Source organism: Haliotis asinina, chromosome 7 (assembly GCF_037392515.1).
Source record: "Haliotis asinina isolate JCU_RB_2024 chromosome 7, JCU_Hal_asi_v2, whole genome shotgun sequence".
Lineage (NCBI taxonomy): Eukaryota > Metazoa > Mollusca > Gastropoda > Lepetellida > Haliotidae > Haliotis > Haliotis asinina.
The window spans coordinates 39,294,719-39,318,749 of NC_090286.1; the positions used below are offsets into that span (position 1 = coordinate 39,294,719).

General features: G+C 39.3%; 1 protein-coding gene across 1 annotated transcript; it reads left to right on the forward strand.

Moving 5' to 3' along the window:
* Window positions 1-2,550: 2,550 nt before the first annotated feature.
* Window positions 2,551-21,775, forward strand: LOC137291506 (uncharacterized). Its single transcript, XM_067822866.1, has 8 exons — window positions 2,551-3,957; window positions 13,562-13,620; window positions 14,183-14,236; window positions 14,625-16,120; window positions 16,613-16,717; window positions 17,045-17,124; window positions 17,748-17,820; window positions 21,283-21,775. Exons 1-8 carry the CDS (start codon window positions 3,884-3,886, stop codon window positions 21,334-21,336), a joined length of 1,995 nt encoding a protein of 664 aa, XP_067678967.1. The 5' UTR covers window positions 2,551-3,883; the 3' UTR covers window positions 21,337-21,775.
* The last annotated feature ends 2,256 nt before the right edge of the window (window positions 21,776-24,031 follow it).

A 24,031-nucleotide genomic window follows, 5' to 3' on the forward strand; every position in this document is an offset into this window, starting at 1 on the left:
CGTCGCAAGAGATACACACAAGAAGTCCATCTCTGTTTTCAGCAGATCGTTATACACACAAAAAACAAACTCGCTTCAAAGATGAAATAAAGACATGAAAGACGCTTTAACTGAAATGGCTCAGGACAAAATTACATCTGTTGCACCAGAGACCATATATGGTCTCTGGTTGCACACACGTAAATTTTGCTTGATTATATAGTTTGTTCAGCTTTACCAAACTATACTAAACTCAGTCAGAAGAAACAATTAATGCTCTGTTATGATCTTTAAAACATTACATGTCATCCATTAAGGTTTATAAATCGGGAGTAGTTGATTATACTTGATGAACATATTCTGCCGATTTTTCCATTGCAAAACAGGTCGACCTTAACCTCTGCTTCTCCAATATTATCTACTGAGTTCTCAGACTATGGTCATACTGTTAATCACTGGTTTGTTATTGGTGTGTTTCTGTGAGCTTCACTGTAGGGAGTTTATGCTAAATAACCTTTAACACGACCCCCTGTGCAAGGACGACGTCTAGCACGCCAGGTTTGACATGACGTTACTCCCGGGATTGTACATGGACAAAACAATGTCACATTATTCGCTTATATGTTATCTGTAAACTGGCCCTTATATAAAACATGGTTTGATTTACAAACATGCCAACAAAATATCAAGATCGGTACACATATTATCAATCATACAAGGTTGTGTATGTAAAATAATGTTCTTCGACATTCGAAATTTCAATATTGAAACGTTCAAAGATCTAGTATGGTATGTTGTTGGTCAGATAAGCGTCTCACAATGTTGTGCCAGGAGACTGGTATTGGTTTCACCGACGATCCAATAAAGTGTATCAATCAGATCGGGTGTCATTTGTCTCGGATATTATGCTCTTGTTGGCGTGTTCCTGTGAGCTTCACTACCAAATCTATGTGGGAGGTTCAGGTATGGTTCGTAGACTATGAAGACACAAGGCGTTAGGTATTGAATATGGGCATTACAACACAAGCATGGTGTCGGATTAATGTAACCCTACTGGTAGATGCGTGTGAGGTCGATCATTGTTGCACCTTTAAACCCGCGGGTTCGAGGAGACGTTCAATGTAGTCTGTATACAAGTCAGATTTGAATGTTGACGCTGTTGTAATTTTAACTCACGTTTTCCGAAGTTTTGGATTGATAAAGATCTTCTCTGCAGTGACTGCTTTTTCCATACATGCATACTTACATACATAATACATTCACAGAGAGAGAGAGAGAGAGTACATACATACACACACAGTACATACATACATACACGCACGCACGCACACACACACGTATGTATGTATGTATGTATGTATAAATTACATATAAATTATTATTATTAATAATAATAATACATATGTACATACTGCATCACTGAATATTGTAACTGGAGCATATATGTATGTATGTGTATATACACAAAATGATAACATAACACGATACCGTCAGAGTGATGGGAATATATTTTAATATCTGTACCTTATACAGTGATGTATCAGTTGATGTATCATATTTACACAGGTAGGATGAGACGGACATGTGACGGTAAACAACTGAGGGGTCTCATGTACACCTTGCGTGTATGATAATCAGGAAGCTAGCGATATGTGAACACACACAAATCAAAGTAGTGAGAATATAGTACATCGATGAGATTTGTTTGGTAAATCAATCTGCCTTCCAACTGTTGTTTACTTTGGTTGCTAACGTCTTTAATTGCCTCCACGCACTGTAGAGAATATTGGATGTAAAGGAAAACCGTTCCAAAAACAGAACATTATACATTTATATTCAATATGCTCTCCAATGTGTGATGCCCAGTTCTGGTGTCCCCACTTTGATAGTACTGGAATATTGCTAATAGCGACATAAAACCATACTCATTCACTCAATATGCTCTTAACAATGCCGAATTGACGCACAACACAACCACTTTTCCCTTTCATAATAAATGACGGATTAAGTAAGGAACATTGTGTGACAAACCATGATGTATACTTGTATAAACGAACAGACTCTAAGCACAAATGACAGACAGACATCACCTGTGTCTACGCTTACAGAGGTAATACGTTTATACTTACGGTTCTTATATTCTTGAGCATGCAACGACTTAGCGACCTAACCCACCTAAATACACCATGACTAATTCAACACTGCATAACACAGTCATGTGTAATCCACAATGTTTTCATTCACTTTCCAATTTACATAACCACGCGTACATTTGCAATCGTGAATTCGGTCATTGTCAGTGTGCGTCCAGGTATGTGTTTCCTAGTGTCTATATACCTACGTTTAACTGTTTAACGCCCAGCTTATGAATTACCACACGTCAACATGACTCGGCGAGTTAAAACATAAATCCGAATGTTAACCGTGGTCGTGAGAAATAAGTCTAACATGATACCCATTCACACTTGACTACGTCGGAAGTGCTCTCGGACTGACATGTCCTATCTCTTCCAGTCAACTAATCTGAACCCCCGGCATGCACGCACAAAGCTCCCTGGGGGACGGAATACTGATATGTGATTGTCAGAATGAGGGGTAGAGACCATGGGCGTTCACTTAGGAAAGGCTAGTCCCATCGACCTAACAACCAGACACTGTTAAAGTACAAAGGCAGACTTCGATTATCTGTTGTGTTGGTGGTATGGATTACGGGTTAGCCTCAACGCTAAAGGAACAGGTTCCGGAGTGATTGTGGATAGCCTTTCTATACATTGTGCAGGGGTTGTAGTGGCTTGAGGAGAGGACACTAGGAACATTACAAGTAATGTGTATAGGACAGGTATTGGATTCGGGACACTTCGACACTGGCTCTACTACAAGGTTGTGACCTGAGACCTCTTTGATTCATGGTGTCGTGCATTTTAAGGCGTATGAACGGGTGTATACATACATTGCACGTGGCTGTAGCCTCAACGTCACAGCGGTGGCTCGGTGTTTGTGAAGCCCGAGATAACACACATGAACGTGTTTAGCTTACGTTTTCATGCTCCGTGTCCTATGAAGATCAAACTGGAGACATTCTGACAAGAGAATATGCGGCATACCTTCCACAATGACAGCACACAATGGGAACAATGACAGCAGAACATAGGCATTGTGATTCCAGGAGGTCTATTACAGTGGTATAACACACGGCGATCGAGATCATGACAGTTAACAGCATATCAGTGGACGTTTCTCAGTGTGTCATGAATTGCAATATGGACATACGTTGTAAATCCCGCGGATCTAACTAACCACAATATTCACAAGAATATTAATCCAATCATTCAGCTCAGTAAATATGGTTTCACGGAATCAACAAAAGCGCCCAGTTCTTATCGTAATCCTGAATGTGTGTTGACATTCTTATATTGGATTTCATGAAAACCAGGACCGGAGGAAATGCGCTAGAGTATATACCAACTGTGTAATATTGAAAGTGGAAGGAAAGGCGACGTTTCTTTTCGGTAAACCTTGTTCGTTCAAGAAATCGCGAGGAACATCAACGTAAACACGATGATTATGGCATTTATACTGCAACAAATTCACTGTTTGCATTAATGGACTCTAGCATGACTTGATTTATGTCTGATAGCCGGAAGATATGTCAAATGATGTTCAAATCGGGTAGTGTGGCTAATACCTGAGTCATATCTACAATCAAACCAAAGGACTACCTCCGATCTTTATTTATTGATCTTCCCTCTTTACTGCCCAATTCTAGCGTAAAATAGGCTCACGCGAAGTTTCAATAAAACAAATCAAGCTCTATACTGAGGTCTAGGCTTGTGGTTGTGGCCCGTGACATTACCTGTGGGGCACTGAGAGATTATAGGATTACGGCGTAAATCCCGGATATGACATGCCGCCGAAAGTCGGAGACAAGCTGGTGGGTCTGAGGAGGGAACGCACCCAAAATGGCACAAACGTTACAAGGTAATAATACGCAAGAAATAGTTCACATAGGATTAGCAGTACTTGTTTCTAATATTCACTAAAGTTCTTATCGAAAATGCGTCCCAGGTGCGCTATCTGTCGGTGGGGTATAAAATGTGGTTAAATGGTAGGCTTGTCGTGTCGAAGACTGGTTCGATTCCCGATATGGTTTAATGCTCAAAGTGGCGAACAATCATACATTTATTAACCACTCACACAATAACTGTGTATTAAAAGACTATCAACGCTGTCATTCTTGACCCTGCCGTTGGTCGGTCCTCGTGTCTCCAAGGGGCGGGGCGGTGGTCTAGTGGTTAAAGCATGTGGACCCGGGTTCGATTCCCCACATGAATACAACGTTTGAAACCCATTTCTGGTGCCCCCGTCGTGATACTGGTTGAATATTGCCAAGAGCGGCGTGATGCCATACTCACGAAGCGTTCGCCGCCTTATAACTGGAATATTGCTGGGTGCGGCGTAAAGTAAAACTCCCTCACTCCTCACTCCTCACTCAGCGTGCCCCCAAACAACGGATTGTCTACTTTGGAGTTGGTTAAAGTTTTATCGATGTTTAACTTTTCATGCAATTCCAAAAATACCTGACACTAATTCCCACATAACAAATAGGAGGTGAAGTGCGATGAACTTGGGTGTAGCGTCGCATATAGCGTGCGAGTATGGGTGCGTTAGTGATTTCACTTTCCAAACCACTACTGATTTTCAACCACTTGCCCCATGAGGTAATTTGCTTCAGTATAACCTAGATTGTCTATTGTTTAACGCCGCACACTGCAATATTGGAGCTATATGACATCGGTCTGTAAATACCAGACTGTCCCGTGATCAACAGCATGAGCATCAAACTACGCAGTTGGGATACGATGACATGTTTCAACCAAGCCAGCGAGCCTGACCACCCGATCCAGGTAGTCGTTTCTTACTACATGCATGGGTTGCTAATGACCAATTTTAACCCGGATCTTCACGGGCCGCTTCAGTTTAACATGGATGCCCAACTCAAGCGAATTATGAAGACTATGAGTCGACCAGTACTTGTTGTATCCTCTCAATGCCAAGTTCAAGGCGGGGAAACAACAAGTGCCATTATTAACGTCTTCTAAACAAGCAGCCGGGTATATGCAGGGTCGGTTTCTGTGCCAGAATGAACAGTGTGGGTGAAATATTTTCCCATATTGATTGTCATCGAAAACGAGTATATTGTAGTTCTATTAAATACAATGTTAGGCACTTAATGCACGAAACTATGACACAATCTTGTTTTTTCCTAATTTGTCTCATATCAGACAGCGTTACCTTCTTAATGGACGCTGTCATGTGACACATGAGAGACTTCATCCAATATATGTCTTTGTCAACGATGTATAGACAGTGCCTATGTAACTGATAGCCCTGATGTCTAAACTATGCCTTTGTATACAGTTGGTGTCTCATATTACAACGTCAATATTGATGAAACGTTGCAGCGATTTGTCATTAACGATGTATTAAATGTCAGCTATACCCACCATACACATGACATATTGTGTTACATCTACCTGCACACACAGCATGCCACTCCGAAAACCCTGGTATCCACAGAAAGGCTGATCTGTCGCCCACAGCAGAGGAATAGATAAAATAATGATAATAATAACCCCAGTGTAGAATAATTAAGTCTAGACTGTCTCATTTCTATGACCCGAAATTAGGAAATGTTTTGGACTCCTTTAAGATTTAGAAAAAATTATTTTTTTTAAAGTATGGAAACTTTATTTCTTTGATTTTCTGCAGAAAATTTAACAGGCTGTAGTGCTTGGTATGCTAAGGTAAGTCCGATCCAGAAAGACCTCACGCAGCTGGGGTTAAACTGTAGATTGGTTTTAATACCCTAACATGCAGGGTGAGTCAAATGCATGGGAACATTCAATCCTGCTTGACAAAGTAAGGTTAGAATATTCTCGTCGTATTGACAATATGACATGGGCTTGTAACTGGCAAATCGATAGAGTGAGGGAGAAATCACCAAGGCCCTTATCTCGTTTCACATTACATTTTGTTTCACTGTCGTAAATGAAAATAGTATTGATCTCCAAACAATACGAAACATTTTATGCGCCGTTTGATGATTATTTGAACAGTTAGACGTTACATGAGGGCGTTTTAATCTCGTTTGGTACCAGTTCAGCGTTATTACCAAAGGAACAGAAGCAAAATAGATATGATAGTCTGTGCAATATTTTATATCATAACAGATGTGTAATTGCAGTATTTAATGCATTGTATGCGAACATAATTGTTCATGTTCTCAATGTTATTACCCGTTTAGGAAGAACGTTATTATCCGTTCAGAAAGAACGTTATCACTTGATTAGAAGAAATTCTACACTATTAACTGAAAATGTAAGGGCAATAACACTGGTATTTTATGTTGTACTAGTTGTGTTTAGTTTCAATTCTTTAACTTTGTTCCCTTACAAATGGTGTTGGTCCTTAGTCTTCGATCTGCAAATGAAATTTAAAACATATTTCTAATATTTTTGTTTGCTCAAAACAAAGGCATTTTTGAACATGACAATGTAATATAATGTATTATATAACGTTACGCCCTTTCATTCGCGACCTTTTATATTTCTTGTGCGTGATGGAGTAGCTTAACGGTTCAAGCGTTCGCTTGTTGAGTTAAATGTCTGGGTTCTATTACCCACATGGTTACTGTATATGAAACCCGTGATATTACTAAAAGCTGAGTAGTGATGTTACTAAAACTGGACTAAACCAATACTCACTCACTCACTCACTCACTCATATGCCCTTCCTGTTCATACCTCCACAAGCCCATTTTATCATTCGCAAGCCATGTGACTGCTCCTTGGTGTTTGTGAATCAGATACTTAGTCGCCATTGTGTCAGGTATTTAAATGGCCCGTCTCGAGTGTGGCATGTCCGATCTTTGACCCCTTAGTGTCTAGAGTCAACACTGAATGCCTGTACTCCGCAGATATCACTAATGCGTCTCATACAACCGTTCTTGTTAGATAAACCATTGATCGTTAACTGTTCAAACAGACACATCACTGTACTGACGAGAGAAAAGAAAACAACATTATAGGTTATCTAGTTATCAATTTAACATCAGTTTAATAGTTCCATCGTCATTTCGTATTTCAAATGCATAGCAAAATAACACAATATATATAATTAAAAACTTAATAATAGTCTTTCTGAAATGAAGACTTCCCTGTTTGAATTGAGCATAAAATGTCAATGATAATGTTCGATATAGTGAAATGTGTCAACACCGGATTTCTTTAAAAACAAACCATTATTACCACAGGTACAGTCCCGATTATTCTCCAGTATTCATCAAGTAAAATCCATCTAAACAGAATTTCAAAGGATTTCCGGAATTATCAGTGAAATGCAATGATACTCATTTCAAGTAAAGTTGTTTGTGTGTCTGTAGTTTTATGCCAGATAAGGCAATATTCCAGCCTTGTGCCTGTAACCAAATGAGTCTGGAACACACAGTATAGTGATCAATATTCTGGTAGCAACCCAGACCATCGGGGTATGTTGACAGAAATCGAGGTATGTCATTCAAGGTCCACATTATTACTGCAAGGTTAAAAATACATTGAAAAACTCTTTAACGAAAGTACCCGTGAAGATCTGTGTTAGAGATGATCTTCAGCAACCCATACTTGTCGCCAGAGGCGAGTAACGGCATTAAATAGATCAATGCCCATGATGTCTGGACAATATTTACGGTGACGTTAAATATTAACTCACTCACTCACTCGCTCTATTTATGGACCATAGACTTATGAGTTGAATACTGGTTAAAAACAAAGTTTAAATACTTCGTTTAACAGTCTTACTTATGAAGATAAATATATCCAGGTTTGATTTATATTTTTGTAACTTTAACAGACCTCTGAATATATTACCTTTTATGAAAAACTGAACAATCCTTCTATTTCGCTATTGGTGTCGCTAGTTTGAGTTAAGCAAGAAATATGTCATGTTTCTTCGGGAGTACCACATAGATTACTTCCAAACCATTTCTTGATAAAGTTGCACGCAAAACATTAACACCTTGATGTGCGTAGTCAATCGAACTGTTTCACTACAGCAATCCATTAGTATTGATTTCACGGCTCACGACACACCCCAGTACTGCTAGAAACAACATGTAGCTACTCATAGGGCGATAAACACAGCTTGATATCGACCAGGGAGTACAACATAGCACGTTGTTCATGTATTACATGTGTACATAGCCGTGATATTAGCAGTGTTTCTGGTGGAGTTACCTTTGGAACAAAACATGTGTTGTGAAAATATTGACCGCTTCCTGTTAGTAGTTGGTCTTTCTTCAGATGCGTAAAGCAGAATTTGAAAAGTAAATTGTCTGACAAAACGGCTCATCCTAACAGACTTGCCATATTTCAGTGCTGCCGTGGTCAATGCCGACATACTTATGTCAATAATCCGTCGTGTGTGTGAGCGGCCGTCACTTGTGAGTGTGTGCGTGCGTGCGTGCGTCCGCGTATGTGTGCCTGTGTTATGTCTAGTTTCAGATGTTGATAGACATATTAAGTCAATCCAATTTTATTTATGACCTGTTATTTAGTCCCGACAGTGTCGTCCTGACCTTTAGATACTGATAGAAATATTACCTGAATCCAGGTGTGACTCTAGGTAAATCTCGACAGTGTCGTCCGCACATTCAGATACTGATAGACATATTAAGTCAATCCAGTGTTATTTATGACGTTAATGTCTTTCCCAGTTTATTCTACCCTTTTAAAAAGTCGCAATGTCGATTAATTTTATGTAAAAAGTGGCGTTTTCGATAACATAGTCTGTCGTACAGACCCTGAAGTATATATATCCAAGAAAGCCCACGCAAGTCTAGAAAATGTGGCAAGTCTAGATTTCCTTAGCTTCTGAAAATGAGGAAAGTCTCGTGGCTCCATTTCATTACATTATATTTTTTTCACTATGAACGTTTTTTCAGTAAAATATGTTCATTTCTGAGAGTAGCTGTTAGTCTATCGATAATAATGCTTGTCTGGAATATGAGGACACACAGGGTAAACGTCTTCGAGCAGTGTTTGTTTCGACTCTGGTTTGCGTATTGAACTGTATATTATGTGCGAACATAGCTCAGAGTTGAGTTTGGTGGATTTTACATCAAAGGAAATTATTACAATTATTGAACGTTTATAGGTTTCACAGCCTAAAGTATTGTATAAGGGGTTCGCTGTTCAAGTAATATAGGAACAATCTACCTTTGTAGTGAACAAATAATCGCGACCTATGTTGACTGGAGGCTTACGGAAACAAAACTTTCATTCAGACTCATGAAATGAAATGTAATTGAAGTGATTTCAAGTTTGTAGTTTACAATTCAATCATTTGTGAATGTAGCTAAACTTGGTTACATTTTCAGTCAGTCCATACACATCACTCATCCGACATATTTACAGACGGATCTTATACACTTATGCCATTCTTTCCGACTGATATATAATAACAGAATGACGCCTTTATAACAGTTGATAACATATGTGTTCAAACGAGTTTGGACGCCATAAACAAAATCAGACTCACAACTGACCGTATCGACACTTATGTCGATTATTAATGGAATTCTTGTTTTCCTTTGAATACCTCATAAAAGCGAAGTTTAAACTTTCATCACTGCCAAGGGCACATGTTACAACCTGTATTATTGGTTATACACCTATCTGGTTATAAATCCTTCTGGTTATATATCAACTGTGCACGGTGGCGGAGCACAAAGTATTTAGAGTATGTGTCAGTGAGTGATTTGCCTTGAGGTTTTGTTGAAATGTTGTTTAGGGAAGCGTAAGGGTGTAATTCACCTACAGAAACCGCAGCAGTGGCCATTTATAGCCAGTCTAAACACCACAATGCGATATTACCATTTGCTTTTATAACCTTAACATTTTACCTTCTGTGCTATGACAGGACACAGAATGAATTATCGATTGGTTGTTATGAGTGTTTTCTTTTCAGTCAATGCAATGTCAATATGGAGATATGTTGTCTTTTGAATGCCGGATGACAGTTTTATTGCTATTAAGGCTTTTTGTATACAGGGGTGCCCCTCGTAACAATTGGCTGATTGTTTGCAGATGTGCTTAGATGGTGGACTCGGTATGTTTTGTGGCCATGGCCTTTAGAAAGGAGGACTGAATCAGCACATAAACGTTAAGGGCATCTACTCCAAAAATTTCCTTTCATGCCGTCTTCCACGAATCAGACACGTTTATGAATATTTGCCACAATGCACTGCCCTAAAACACTTGTTTGTTCGTTTGTTTGTTTAAAGCTGCATTCAGTAATAGTACAGCCGAGTGACATTTGTATGTAAATAAGTAAATAATTGTAAAGTTTTTGGCGTATCGTCAGGTTTTAGAATTAAATATTAAATATTATTATTAAATATTAAATATTAGTATTCATATGAATGGTGGTTTTACCTACTTTACACGTGTACCAAAATGGAATAAAACATCAAAACCTTTTCAGTCCCATAAAAAGTATGTCAACAAGAAATCTATTCTCAGTGCTTCTGATAAGGCATCCTAAAACGACAAAAAGTATGTCCACAAAACATCTATTGTCGGTGCTTCTGATTAAGGCAGTGTATGATATATACCAGTCATTGGTCTTTAAAAACAAAAGTAGACCACACCAGGGGATACTGAGAGTTCCTTTGTTACCTGCATGGGCCCCAGCAAGATATATATATGATGTGACATAGTCTTTCTTCCTGAAGTTTCATAACACGATTGAAATGTAGGCTGAATTCGAAATGCATTTTTAAGGAAAAAAATGCTAAAAAAACCCCGACAGACATAAACTGTCAAAAATTCAAAAATTGTGTCAGAAATACCTGCCAGGCAGACCAGTCTTCAAGAGAATGATTGTTTTGATAAAGGCTGCGTGGAACAGTCTGTCAACTTGATGTGGGAGGAATGCCCGCCAGTGTTTACTAATTGGTGAAACCCACGGGTACGGTTCTTGTGTACCTTTGAAGGATATGAACATACAAGATTTAAGCCTCATGAAATGACAAGCCATCAGTGATTAATGATATACACTGGATGTAATAGTGGTATTATACGCGCCGACTTAATCCTATTGGACAATGGTAAAATACTTTGTCTACGCTTCATTAGGTTAGATTAGGGAAAGCTAGCAAGTAGCAGAGTCCAATGAAAGTAAACTAGTTTATAACATTGTTGTTGGCCCTCGGTACGGATCAAACGCCTTCACTTCATTATGACCATGTAAAAATGGAGGTTCTCTATGGTGAGCATGTGAAAGTTGGAGATATTTCTGTTTCATGAAGACATGCCTACCAGTGATCGAGTATATAAGATACTACTGTTCATCGCACCGAATGCTGCTCTAAACATTTGGGAATATATGCCTGTGATTTATTATTCGCCCGTGTGATCTTTGTTCGTTGAGGAATCTCTGCTGCAGTTCATGGATTTATTAACGTTTTGACAGCATTCGGATATCGGTTTCTGGATATCAACTGTTTGACACTGGCTTGGATGCAAAATTATTATCACCAGATTCCATTAACACCACTCTTGGATAAGTATTTGACTTAACGATGTTCGATATCTACCTTCCTGGAGTATATATTGTGCCCAATAGTAGACGATGCCCTCTATTATGATGCTGCTATAATTGGATGGAGACAGGTTTTAGGTTGTTGATATTGTTCTATCTGTACAATATGCTGATCGGAGACTTAGATCTCAAGACTCCTCACATATGGTTTATTACAAACTTGTCGTCAGAATTACCAATTTCGAGGAAGAAGCCCAAACAACTAAAACCAATTAAAATAAGGAGGAAGAAGCGACGTGTGATTCGAAATGACAGGTTGGTATTGCAGTCATATCAGCTGACGCTGACTGACGACGTATATAAGTGAGAACATTTATAATGATAGGTAACTGGGGCATCATGCGGAAAGGGTGAGGAAAGTACACTACAGTACCTTTATATGAGATTGACAGCCCGCCATTTGAATCATTACAGATTATTCTCTCACTCATTAAGGGCAGTGTATATCTTGGGTGGCCGCTAACAGATTCTTTTAAAAATGAATTCATTACTCATTGCTTAATAGATATCCTGATAATAATGTTCATACATTTTCAAGAACAACAACAACAACAACAGCAGCATCAACAACCCACACGTACACACTCAAAAACCAAACCAAACCAAAACAAAACAAAAAGACACATTTAGTTCTGTTTAAGTAGCCTTTTGAAAATTCTTTACAAACTGACACGTAACCGTACTCTCTGTCTCTATGGATATGTGCGTGCGTGCGTGCGTGCGTGCGTGCGTGCGTGCGTGCATGATGTATGTATGTATGTATGTATGTATGTATGTATGTACGTATGTACGTATGTACGTATGTACGTATGTACGTATGTATGTATGTATGTATGTATGTATGTATGTATCCTCATCAGCGTATATCATGGATCAAATAATTAATTATCACATATAGCCGTTACCGTCTATGTTTACTGGTGAGGGTCAATAAACCAAGTACGTGGCAGCCCGTCAGAATACATGTGCATGCACAGCGGGAACATCTTACTTAAGTATGGTCATGCAGTATGTGCTACAGCAATATCTGTCATATTCATTCCTATTGCCATTGTCAATATCAGTCCAAACACCCTGAAGTGCCGTTGTCAGGTAGTCAAAACAGTGTCAACTGCATTGTGCGATATGTCAATCTCCCTTATTAGGATCGAAATCCGATTGCCCCACATACACGGCTCGTTGACTATAATCGATATCAGAGATAATGCTAATAAAGCTGTCTACGCAAGAATACGACCTACTCGGATTATATTTCACCCTTCAGGGCTTGGCATTTACATTTAATAACGTCTGAGTGTGTCTATAAGCCACACCGGGGTTACACACTCATTTACATGTAATCGTTGACAGTGCATTTGATAACTTATATAACCAACATGAGAATGTAAAATTAATGTGGAATTCTGTTACAATGTATTTGTGTTGAAAACTGATTTCTTGTAAAATTAATCACTTAAAATAGTCAGTAACCAGCACTGTAAACTGTTGGAAATCAATCCTGCAAACAGTACAATCAAATGTATGGAAATATTGAGCTGTTACAAATCCCTATGAAACCTAGTTCCTATCCATGTGTACACAATACATTCCACAGGTCAAAGGTGAGTGGTACCAAGTGCCTTCTGGCTAGCTATTCTCGAAGCATGTGTAGCCGTACGAACTTCTTAAGCCCATTCTTAACACATTGGCTACGATCAAAGTTAAGAATTGGGCTACGAACGTTTCGAGAATACGGGCCCTGAATCGTAATGTCAGAATCGTGAACTCATGTTTGCCATCGATTTGGTATTGTAACTGTCTGGGCAAAGAAAACACCAAGTTCATTCAGAATGATACAGACAAAGGCGTTTCCTAATCTACACACACAGTACACAGAACGCTCCTGTTGATTACGCTAAACAATGATCATTCTTATTCATTCCAGGAAACCAGAGAAATATAACTTTAGTGCCTGGGAGGCCCCAGTCCCTGATGATGACATGGGTAGGTGTACACGTTTACTACCATCTCTTCTGTAGCAAGGAAACGAACTGACACTCGTGGAAAATATGAACTGGCCACAATTCTGTAATATACACGGCTTGTATATGTATTGTGTAATTTTACGGGCGTTTCAAATCAAGTTTTGCGCAATATTTCCTTTTCATAAGTAGTCCAGCCTGAACTAGACAATCAGATGACCTTCGCAATTACGATACGATGACATGTATTAAGTTCCTGATCACGTTACTCTTACGGCAAGCATGGGTTGATGAAGATCATTTCTAACCCGGATCTTCGTATCTTAAATGACGAGGAAGACTTATTCGCATTTAAATCTCTCCATACAATTGCAGAACGAATTGTGTCCCCTATAATAGCATAATCAGAGATAATACATGACACGTTTTTTGTAGAACAACTTCCTTTTTTCTCCATATATTATCAGGGATAATTCTTGCTCCTCATCAGATGATGCTGACTTGTTGCATATGAAGGAAAAAGAGAAAATATTTAAATGCCTTTCAAGAACTTCATTGTAAAGTTTAGTTTCGTTACTTTTCAGGAATTGCATCCTGGATGAAATTCAGGGACTGCCATGGCGGGAAGACTGGTAAAGGTAACAAGAACCTCCTGAACATATCTTAGTCTATCTCGTTTGGAAATATTTTCTCTTGAACGTTTGATTCACATAAAGAGAGTATTCATATTAAACATCGTCTTGTGTTTTGCGTACCGGAAATATTTCATCCAGTGAGCATTCGTTGGCCTTAGGTGTAGTCCTCCGCCGATCCGTCATGGAAAGCTGTTTGCAATATTGGGTGAGTGAGTGAGTTTAATTTAGCAATATTCCAGCCATGTCACGGCTGGAATTCACACATTGTACCCATGTGGGAAATCGAACCCGAATCTTCTAAAGCGAACGCTTTAATCGCAAGACACCCACCTCCCCGATCTTTGAATTAACCTCCGTCATAACGTAATGTTCATTTGGTTTTCTACTTCAGGTAGTGTCGATGATGAGGATGACCTTTCTAGGATACGACAAAATGGATTTTCCAAGTGTCCATCAATTGATGATTCTAGAGTATTTGAACTACAAAGTCTCCATGATAGATTTAAGAAATCATCATGTCAGTTCACCATAAACGACAATCACGAACAAAAAGCCCCAAGGCCGCCCCAACCGCAAATCCCAGTTCCCCCAAAGACCACAGAGAATATCGCCGAGGTTTCGAAGCAGAAGCCTCACGTTGAAGGTGTCAGACGTGTCTGTAAGAGTGCCATACCTACACACCAATCACCTGTTCTGACGTCAGAGGAAAAGGAGGAGCTTGCTGCAGCTGACAATATGTCACTTCCGGCTCAAGGTTACAGTTCTGACTGCCAGTCCCAGTCAACATCAAACGCCGCTGATCTTGCAGAGAGTAAAACTAAAGTGAAAAAGCTGATGGGACTGGCTCAGAAATACATGAACAAAGATGATAAGGTTCGTGATGAAGGAGAGGACTTCAATGATGAAGGATATGACTCTAAAATATCAAACGAAGCGGAAGGAGTAGAGGAATGGAAGAATGAGGAAGGTGTGTTACTTGCGCAGGAAAAGTCTTTAGTAGATACGTGTGGGGAAGAGGAAGGTCCTAATCAGATGAACACATTTCAGTGGGTCAGGGATCCAGGCGGTATGTCCCCTGGAAGGATAGTTAAACTGTCTTACGCCCAAAGAGAAAAAACGTTCTATAGCTTAAATGGTGATAAATTTGAGTCTTTATGTAGAACTTTAAGCAAACACAATACTGGGAACAATTTCAGGGGCATTATGGCTGCAAGTCTTAGTAACCTGTCTCCAAGCTCACTGAACATGCGCCATTTTAGAGAGGCGGGCAATTTGCATCTTCTAAATTATGGCGTGCCAGGAACACCCAGATGGGGTTACGAAAATAACAGTCGGGGTAACTTTTTACCAACTCAAGGTGATGGTGATTCTAAACCCATGATTCTCAGGAAAGTGACAATACAGGATGCTAATGTTGAGGGTGCTGGAGGTGGCGATACCAGCTTATCACCAGAAGCACGAACGGCGGAAACACCCGAGTTGAAGCGAACAGACACGACGCTGCATAGGGAGAGATCTAAAGTTCAAGTTAATCACACGTCGCCTCAGCTGACAATAGACTCTACCAAAATCAACAGAAATGTGTCTATACCATCACCCCAGCAATATAGGCACATCAGCAGTAGAGTTTCTGCAAGAAGGGGCGATTTACGGACTCCAAAATATGACCCTCGGGATTACATGCTTACCGATAACGCCTCTAGTTCTCATATTCCTATCGGAGATTTGTTACCAGCGGTGGAAAGGAGCATCCAGCAGACTCAGTATCAGAGGGGTAGACGATGTCCTGCAGATGAAGCCTCACAAGCTTACCCTTCACTCTCGGAGGAGGAGAGAGCCATCCTCATCAAACGTGATGTTGATGCACTGGCTGCCTCATGTGATCCGGTATAATCGAGCAGAATTTTCACGTTAGAGGGATTTGTCGCTTTTGTTTAATATGAGTGTATTGTTGGGATATTGAACTGATTTGATTGATCAACTGAAGGAAAATTAATATCTCGATCTTTTCCCAAAAGGATATCTTAGTAAGATTCAGCATATTGTTGATTTCCCAATTAAAAGAGTAAACTCCCTTTCCAAAGATCTTCAAAGTTCTTCTGTAACCACAGATGACAGTACGATTCCGGTTTTGTTCGATACATGTCATAAATCATTATGTACGCTATGGTATGATCTCAATACCAGGCCAGACTGCCAGACTCATGAAATGCTGACACAATTTCGGAAAGGAAGCAGGAGAGAAAATATCAAAAGAACGTTGAACAGTTACCCGATTATTTCCTTTTGTACTTGTGTGTGTGTTAAACACACTCGAATACTTAGAGGCGTTGTAATAATATAATATCGCAAAAACCCGTATTTTGTTTTACCTTTTAGCCTCATGGTCCACCGGCGTTTCGACCCCTCCATACCAGATCTCCCCTACAACGTGCCAAAGAAATATCAAATAAGAGACTTCATGGACATGTTACACAGAACCCGGTAGGTAGAGGGCTTGGTTGACGCTGGAATATAAAAGATTTCTTAAATACTAGTGTACATATTCGTGATTAGCTGGGTACCTGACACAACTGCATTGTATGAAGTTTGGTCCCAACATTGCTGAAATCATGCTAAAGTCTCTCTCAGTAAGGCCTTTCTATCTAACTAAGTGACATTGTACTGTGATTAAGGCGTTCACTCGCCGATGACATGGGCTCGATTACCCACTCGGATACAATTTGTGGAGCCAATTTTTCCATCTTCGTGATATTGCTGGAATATTGCTGGCAGTGGTGTAAAACCATACTCAATCACTCTGTATTTCAGGATGGTACAGAAACAGTTCGTGTCGCCTCTCCTCGGTATCAAGCAAGACTGCCTCACAGACGAATAGGGTCTTCTACAGGGTAAGTGTCTACCTCCATTTTCATTTATACATATCTTACAATGCATTTAATAATCTTAATCTGAATCTTAATGTCCTTATGATCACCTCAGAAGTAATGTTTGCATCAGTAAACAAAGTTGTACCTCGTTTGGAAATCGAGAAAATTTTAAAGATAACGATACCAGAAATATATACTGAAAGGCAAAAGAAACGTGGTAATATTGATAATGACATTTAAGCACCAGTGGAGTATTTGAATCATATGTAAACCGAAATTCAGATTTGAGAAAATATGAATCTTGGTCGTACAGCCTATTTTGCCCAATAATTGTACTGTTTGAGATAGAGGATAGAAAGATGTTTATTTGTTATAAGTGAAGAGTTCGCACTCACACACAGCATAGGAGTCGAGATACATGTGCATCATGCATGCAATCGTTCACTTGTTTTCTGAACACAGCAATTAACACTACGTTAACGAGAGATCAACGACAACAAATCATTGGACATCTACACAACTTCCAGCGACGTTTCTTTTGTCTTTCAGGATATTTTAGTTTTGGTTTTGATAGCACACGTGGTTTTGTTGTATTTTCCTGAATGCCGACTGATGTGTAATAGCGTTTTGTTGAATGTCGTCAGGAAACTAAGAGTAAAACTGGCCCTATTTGGATCAGTAACAAAACTGCAGGACAGGATGTCCACCCGAAGCTCAGTGAGATTCTATACATATCTTTGTGGTTTTACTGTAGTCGCTTTTGGGAAGCATAAATTGCAAGTCTGTGCTGTGAAAATAGATAGTTGTATCAGTGAATATCTTGAATACAGACTGAGATTTTAGATGATGTCCTATTCTAGGCCTAAGAAATGAAATTTAAGCAAACTTTTAGAGGTATTGGCTTAGAGTATTTTTATCTTTAGCTTAATTTTTCTTCAGTTAAAGGAGTGTAGATTGTAGACTTTGCACTTCACTTATTGTAATGTAGAAATTGTAGACAATAATTTAGATTTTTATCTTATCTTTGGTATGGGTATACTGATATTCTATTTCCTCTGGTTTGCCATTTCTCAGGGTGGTCGGGTAACATAGTGGCTAAGGAGTTCGCCCGTCACGCCGAAGAAACGGGTTCGATTCCCAAAACGGATACAAAGTGTGAAACCCAGTTTTGACTCCCTTGCTGTGATATTGCTGGAGTATTAGCTAAAGTCACACTCAGTCACTGCTATTTTGTCAACTGCGAACGTAATTCTGAAAGCCAAATGTGGCCCCGTTGTCTAAGGCATTACGCGTAGATTATCTCCCTTTCCATACCACAATCCGCTAGTCGGGAATCCAAATCAGGTATCACCGTATTTTGTTCCTTTGTCATCAGCATAAGAACCATGTTTGGAGGATCAGAAGTTAGTGACAGGGGTTGTCCATTTTGTCAGCTTGGCGCAAATGTTATGCTTTTTTCTTTCAACAAGCTTGCGTCATGATTTTCGTTACAGCTTCATTCACTATATAGTCTGTGTCGCTGTCATCAATCCTTTCCCAGTGCCCTTTATGTGAACATGACAAACATTCCACAAATGCATGCTTGATGACCATTTCCATTGTAATGAATGCCAAGGCCTGTAAAACTTAAACAACTACAGTAACATCAAGTCGGGTTAAAACCGGTCTTCAGTAACCCATGCTTGTCGTAAGAGACAAATGGGATCGGGTGGTCAGGCTTTCTGACTTGGTCGACACATGTCATCGTATCCCAGTTGTACAGACTGATGGTCATGTTGTTGATCGCTGGACTGTCTGGTCCAGTCTCGACCATTTACAGAGAATGAGAAGGTATTAAGTATTAAGTCTTACATTTTGACACGACAAGGTAGCCTGGAATAGTAAAATAAGTGTCAGTCAAAACGTATACTCTGATAAAAAGCGCTTTTCCTTTACACGTTCTCGCCCGTCGCCCCATAGGGTATGAGTGATATTGCAAGATCCATTGTGCTATTCGTTTCTCTCGCCCTACTGCTTTGTTTGACAGCTCAGTGTGATGATATATCTTTATTACGCAGGTTCGAATAGAATGTATTTCTCAATCTACAATCCATTTAATCTTGACTGTTAAACACCCAGTATTCCATAGCTACAGAGTCGATAGTTATCCGTTATACGTATGACATGATGTTTGGATATCTATTGTTAATGGGACGTCTAGTTTGTTATTCTTCGTTTTATCACAGACACATTACTATCTTACCATATATGGAGTTATATGTGACTTGCCGTTTTTACTGTTCATTGATACAAAAGTTCATTTCTGAATTAAAACAGGCGTGGAAAGGAAGCCGTTGTTACTCCTCGTTCACCTAAACAGGATAGAGTTCCTAGACTCCTATTGTCAAAATCGAAAAATGTTCAAGGGGGTTAGTATCACTACGGGTTTTGTTGGTTTGTAGCGCACCTTGCATCAGTTTTTGCACATTCCTTGTAGTGGCCCTCGAGCTCCAGTCAATCAGCGTGTACGCCAGAACAAGCAAGATTACCTTCAAGAACATATGTCTGTCTATTATATATGAGATATTTGGGTTTGTTCGCTCAAACAGACATCAAAAAGGAAGTTGAGGTGTCACGTCCACAAACATCAAAGGAACTATTTATTTCCATAATTCCATTAATTTTGAAATGGGATACATGTTATTGACCGGAGTTTGAGATACGTGTTTGCATGTAGTAGCTAACTCGGGCTGAAGTCCTTTATAATCGGACAAAAGCGTTATAAAAATGAAGAAATCATTAAGTTGTTTCATGAAGTTACCGTACACTCATTTATGTTGTTTATGTGTAGAAACTGTACATGTTACATCACTATTGCACATTTTGTGAATTAATTGACTAATATTTTAACGTTCTCTTCGTATTCTATTGGAAGCACGAATGGTCCTTCGTAAAGGCGCTACAGTTACCACCCCTACCAGTATCAGGAAACTACGATTGGATTTGAATCCGAGTCGCGCGGAATGGTTTTCGTTTCTTTAGCACCATACCCTTGTGGCACTTTGGTTTTGTCCCATACTGATACTGTCGTGCCGTGAAATAACTGAATATCGGCTTCAGGCGGTGTTGGGTTTCAAAACGCTCACACATGTCCTTGAGAAAAGACTTTCACTTTCCGAAATGGAGTTAGTGAAAATACATATTTCTGTTATTTTTGCCATCTTTGTACCCATGCACCAATTCTATTTTGTCGTGAATTTGAAATTATGTGGAATAATAACCCAGTGCATGTATACATGTGAAGATAATTACTTCATCATCCCAGCATGCTTAGTTAGTCACATGTGGCTGAACTAGTAAACAATGCATGTATACATGTGAAGATAATCACTTGATCACCCCAGCATGCTTAGTTAGTCACGTGTGGCTGAACTAGTAAACATCATGAATAAGATATTAATTGGATATGTGCTTTATGAAACTGACATGTTCTTCATCGGTTACTGTTCTGTAATGTTAACTTGACCGTATTGATCTAGATGTAGCTGTACAAACAGGTCTTAGTGCAAAGGTAGCTCCCATACGTCACACAGACGTACGACAGTCGTAACATGCATGTTCCTTTGTACAACGACACCCAGATCGTATCATCCATGCACATGGTGTTCAAGATAACAATATATATATTGTTTCATTTTTCAACATTTTTATACCAACAGTTAACGATGATGATCCAGTATAAATGATGGACAACCCAATGGTTTTAGCAGATTAGATCATGGCATGACGACCGGAACCTGTTGACAGCATCAGTATTATAACTAACTGAAGAACACTTTGTTAGCATATACATGTAGTATGTTGTTAAACATGTTTTGAAAAACCAGTTCCTTGAAGAGAATCAAACTAATATTTATTGGATCGTTGTTTTTATTTGGATAGCCAAGCATTACACGTTTCTTTTCAATTTTGAGTTTTATTTGTTCTGTAACTTGTAGCCAGTTCTCATTTTTTCCACATAAGATTTACTTTACAGCAAGACCTGAATAGATGGGCAGTTGTTTCTGTATCTTCGGAGTTAAAACTACAATTACTAGTGTCTTTATGTCCTATTTTGTCTTAAGATAAGACGCCTTAATCAATGTACATGTATTCCTAAATATCCCATACGATTTATATATTTTTTTCATTAATTTTCAGCTTTCTAAACAGAATTATCAGCGGTCCTTTCAAGCGGAAGTTTTAGATGACTGAATCCCGGAACTAATTTAACAAGCCCCTATTCGACAGACGGGACATACAGTCATATGTACAGGATGTTTCGGTGAAATTTGGTAATTTGATGATCAGTATTATGATGTCATGATACCAAAAAATTTCGATCCCAAAAGGACGAGTGATCTGGACTACCTCTTAAAGATAAACTACACTTCGTTGTCTAAAATCAAGACGATTTTGCATTATATATCTGAGATACGCATTCACATTTTCCAGTCAGTGTTTCAAAGTTCCTCAAACAGGTTAATGTGAGTTATTTATTGGATATAGATAGATATGTTTATTTTTATAGATGGAGCTCATTGTTAAGTAAGGGCCATTACAATAAAAATACTTCAAGTGATTTAAATACTTTTGTTTATTTTGATATTTGATATTACCTTTATATTCAAATAAACATCTTATATTGTTGAAACATATGTACAATGTTGTTTTTTCCCTTTGTTCAAATATAATATCAAGTAATTAAGGCAATGAACATTGAGCTATATATATATAGTCAGTATCAGGATTTCCATGGAGACAGTGTGTATATATTGCGAACTTAATACAATGCAACGTTCCACGACCTCAATGGCAGAACTGAAGACACTCTGAAAAAAGAAAACGTCAAGAGAGCGGAAGGAAATCCAATCAACACTCCTGAGTATGCGAATAAGCTTGATGAGACAAAGGTAATAAAACTGTGAAGGATCATGAAGACACATCAACTATCCAAGTGTTTATCAATATCGCCGGCAGATTCAAGTGACACACTTCAACGATGATTACAGAATCAGAAGACATGCTTACATTCATTTTACACTGGTACACACATTTAAAAGCATTATCATGGATCTCTTTAGCATTCCCCCTATTTCCTGTAAGTAAATTATACCTTCTCTGTCTCCTCTGCTTAATACACACTGTCTCTCTCTTCAAGTCGATTCAAATGAAGAGGGATCTGCACTTGTGACAGTAGAACTGTCCGGTTCATCTACATGATTTTCAAAGTTTGTCTGTTTAGGATAAGCGGTTGCTAGTCTTAGCCTGTTTCGTGGCGTTCTGCCTTGTTTATCACATGTGTTCTGACCTGCACCTGTTTCCACCAGAATATCAAACAGATCATGGGATGCCCCTTTGGACTGCATAGTGAAGTGGAGTTCATCCCTGTTGATCGACAGAACTCAGATTAGCATCTTTTTTCCAAGAACAGCTTCACACAGCCGATTCCCCCATTTCCAGCTGCGATGTGAATAGAAGCCCTGCCCTGCAGATCCACAACACAAGGATCGGCTCCTTTCTCTAGAAACAGCTTAGCAGTTCCCGATGTCTTTCTTTCCCCAGCCACATGCAGCACAGTTCTGCCTTTGTCATATTGTATGTTCAACTCCGCACCATATTCCAAGAGTCGTGATATACACTCTCCATTGAAATCTGAAACTAAATCTGGATGTGCCTTCTTTTCATACATGGCCGATGTGGATACAGATGCGCTGAGGACTGACTCTCAGAATTAATTCCGTCTTCAGTCGTGGCATATATGTGAAGGGGCGTCATTCCTGCTGCATCCCGTGAACAAGGATTTGCCGCATTCTCTAGGAATAATTGCATTGTATAGCTTTGTCTGAATTCAGTTGCATAGTACAGTGGCGTCCTGCCATATTCATCCATCGCATTTACGTCAACACCACCTTTCAGGATAAACTTCACAAGTGTCTTACTGTAGCAATGTGACGGACTTTCCTCTTAATCTCCATGTCCCCACAAGCTGTAACCATCCTTTTGCTTTCCAAATCTTGGAGTCGTGGTTTGCAACTTGCGTGCAATAGAGTAGTACCTTGTTCATTGTGCTCCTGTAAGTCAAACCCCTATCAACACATCAGTTCCACAATATCAAAGTCACCAAATTCAACTGCAGGAAACAAAGCTGTCCTTCCTCTGTTGTCCAAACCACCACATTGAACATTCTGAAGTTGTAGGAGGTACAAAAACTTTTCAGCAGCATCGATTTCGGTCGAGACGGCTATATGAAACGCCGTCTCGCCAGTATTGTCTTCTTATGTCAAGTAATGCCCCCATCTCACACAACAGCTTCAGTATCTCTGGGGCGGTGGGGTAGCCTAGTGGTTAAAGCGTTCGGTCGTCACGCCGAAGACCCGGGTTTGATTCCCCACATGGGTACAATGTGTGAGGCCGAGTTTCATCAGCGTGATCAGTGATCTAACCCACTCAGCTACCGCGGCTTACACTGGTATTATTACAAGTACCATTTTCTAAATAGTATTGCGTGATCAGATGGTGTTTTCTTCCAAAAGCAATGAGTCAGATGTCATGTTTGTAACGCCGCTTCCCGCAGTATTCCACTCACATCTGACGTTTCTTGTGGTAAAGTGTTTGAAATTAAAAGGGGACAAGGGTCTCTAACCAGGTTAAATACAGCAACAAACGAAATCTATACATATTACTTTAATATCAATATTATCTGTATGACACAACCGGTGTCATAAGATCATATGTGCACATATGCAAATATTACTTTTGCCGTATATGACGTCATTAAATAATTGAACGTGACGCCAGTGAGTGCCAGTTTAGTTTTACGCCGCACTCAGCAATATGGTCTGTAAATAATCGAGTCTGAACAAGACAATCCAGTTATCAACGGCATGAGCATCGATCTGTGCAATTG

What these genes read in the sequence shown, in the direction of transcription:
- LOC137291506 (XM_067822866.1), top strand. Translation starts at nt 3,884, where the DNA reads ATGCCGCCGAAAGTCGGAGACAAGCTGGTGGGTCTGAGGAGGGAACGC. An exon ending in AATGGCACAAACGTTACAAG is followed by an intron (nt 3,958 to 13,561) that starts GTAATAATACGC and finishes TATTCATTCCAG; the next exon opens with GAAACCAGAGAAATATAACT. An exon ending in TGGCGGGAAGACTGGTAAAG is followed by an intron (nt 14,237 to 14,624) that starts GTAACAAGAACC and finishes TTTCTACTTCAG; the next exon opens with GTAGTGTCGATGATGAGGAT.